The 2,500-nt window shown below is 44.6% G+C and overlaps 1 protein-coding gene across 1 annotated transcript; it reads right to left on the reverse strand.

The window, feature by feature from the left end:
- Positions 1 to 105: 105 nt before the first annotated feature.
- Positions 106 to 1,863, reverse strand: LOC122255046 (uncharacterized). The gene is made up of 3 exons (XM_043018990.2): positions 1,715 to 1,863; positions 1,070 to 1,479; positions 106 to 888 (listed from the first exon to the last, which is right to left on the reverse strand). Exons 1-3 carry the CDS (start codon positions 1,721 to 1,723, stop codon positions 234 to 236), a joined length of 1,074 nt encoding a protein of 357 aa, XP_042874924.2. The 5' UTR covers positions 1,724 to 1,863; the 3' UTR covers positions 106 to 233.
- Positions 1,864 to 2,500: the final 637 nt, after the last annotated feature.

The raw sequence follows: 2,500 nt of genomic DNA on the forward strand, positions 1-2,500 counted from the left end.
CTCCATACATATTAAATTCTGCTAGTTCTTATTATAAAAATTCTAGCTGTGAAAATTGACTCTTATCTTTTGATTAAATAAATAATTGATAAGCATATATCATTCTTTTTATATCTTTATTGCATCTGAACAGTTAACTCAGAGGACAGTACTCATAAAACTGCCGCATTAGTCGCTGGAACAGACGTAAGAAACCCTAGGTCCGTGTAGATCGCATGTAGCGAGATTTAGTATTAATTATGTGGGACACCCTGGACATTAAACTGAATGTTGGCGCCGTCCCTGGTAACAGCTCCTCCTGGGCCTACCAGAAGGATGTTGTCGGCCTGTTCCCGGGTGAACTGGACGTTCCTTCCGTCGGGCATGACGATTCCGGAGTAGCCAAACACACCCCTTGGCAGACTGCGCTTCGATATCGGGGCACCATGGGCGTCCAGCTGAATGTTAGCGCCGTCCTTGGTCACGACGCCGGATGGTCCCACTACGACGATGTTGTCTGACTGTTCCCTGGTGAACTGGACGTTCCTTCCGTCGGGCATGACGATTCCAGAGGGACCAAACACAGCCTTCGGTACAGCACGCTTCGTTCGTGGCACTCCCTGGTCATTCAGCTGAATGTTGTTGCCATCCTTCGTTACGACTCCCGAGGGCCCGACGAGAACGATGTTGTCTGACTGCTCTCTGGTGAACTGGACGTTACTTCCATCGGGCATGACGATTCCAGATGGGCCGTAAACACCTCTTGGCAGACTGCGTTTGGAGATAGGAAGACCATTGTCTCCCAACTGAATGTTCTGACCGTCCTTGGTCACGACGCCGGATGGTCCCACCACGACGATGTTGTCTGACTGTTCCCTGGTGAACTGGACGTTGTTTCCGTCGGGCATGACGATTCCAGATGGGCCGTAAACACCTCTTGGCAGACTGCGTTTGGAAATAGGAAGACCATTGTCTCCCAACTGAATGTTCTGAAGCCCTAACTCGTGCCTTGTCACGAACCCGGATGTCCCCACCACGCACAAAGTGTCTGCTTTTCCCTTGAAAACTGACGGTTGTACCGGCGGCAGGAACGATTCCAGAGGGACCAAACACAGCCTTCGACGCACCACGCTTCGTCCGTGGCACTCCCTGGTCATTCAGCTGAATGTTGTTGCCATCCTTCGTTACGACTCCCGAGGGCCCGACGAGAACGATGTTGTCTGACTGCTCTCGGTTGAACTGGACGTTCCTTCCGTCGGGCATGACGATTCCAGAGGGACCATACACAGCACCGCGTTTGCTTCGGACCGCATTGTGGAGCCGAGCTTGGCCGGCAGTCAGCTGTAAGTTTCCTGCTGTGCTAACAATGCCAGAGGGTCCTTTCAGTATGATGCCGTCGGCGAATTCATGAGAAAACTGTACATTGTTTCCATCCGGGCTCACTATACCCGACGACCCCACCTGGGCACTGGCACCAACTGCCAGCAAACAAACCGCAGCCTGTAGAAGAATGTGTATCGTATTACTCATACATGATATAGACAGTTCTTAAAAGTTATTTAACTATAATTTCCAACGCGCATGATTGCATTTTATAGTATCCTATTTTAATAACAAATATAAAAACAGTATACCCAGCGAAGTCTCGTAGTGAAAACAAGAATAGAATCGGACTTATCCAAACGTGCATGTACATTATGCAATAGTAGAGACCGTTGCGAATAGGCCTACTTACCAAAATCATCGTGTGGGACCTTGCAGCGCTGAAAGAACACCCTAGAAGCCACTAACAGCACAACTACACCAAAGCATCCTCCGCTGTACTATATATACAGTGTGTGCATCTGTTTTTTACATGCCCGGCTAGGACAGAAATCTGATTTTTGACCTTGAAGGAGCTGGTCCACCGTCCTGTTTGGTGTCCTTTGACGAAGGCAAAATCGCCTCTTTCGTGAATATTGATGCATGAATTGAATAAAAGAAAGGTCAATATATTTACAATTTTGGATATATCCAGAATTTAGTATCGCATGTATATCCGATCTCATAATGGATTTAATTTCCGTCTATCGGATTATGAGGCCTTTCTTTTAGGAAGATGCACGGACTATTCTGCAACACAAGTTTCCAGCTGAATGTGAGCACCGTTACTTCATCGAACAGCTGTGCATGAGTCCGATTTATCTGATTTACTTTACGGTGGTAATCATACGTCTCCACCGAGCCTTCTTGAGATATATTATTCTATTTGGAAGGATATATATATATATATATATATATATATATATATATATATATATATATATATATATATATATGTATGTATGTAGATTGTATATATATAGATACATATATATAAATATATGTATATCTATATATATATATTATATATATATATATATATATAAATATATATGTGTGTGTGTGTGTGTGTTTGTGGTGTGTGTGGTGTGTGTGTGTGTGTTGTATGGCGCCGCGCGCGCATATTATATATATAACGGTATGCATACATATAATATAT

This window comes from Penaeus japonicus, unplaced genomic scaffold, assembly GCF_977035675.1.
Source record: "Penaeus japonicus unplaced genomic scaffold, GWHDUDI00000001_assembly GWHDUDI00000035, whole genome shotgun sequence".
Lineage (NCBI taxonomy): Eukaryota > Metazoa > Arthropoda > Malacostraca > Decapoda > Penaeidae > Penaeus > Penaeus japonicus.

What these genes read in the sequence shown, in the direction of transcription:
- LOC122255046 (XM_043018990.2), bottom strand. An exon ending in TTTGGTCCCTCTGGAATCGT is followed by an intron (nt 889 to 1,069) that starts TCCTGCCGCCGG and finishes ATCTGGAATCGT; the next exon opens with CATGCCCGACGGAAACAACG.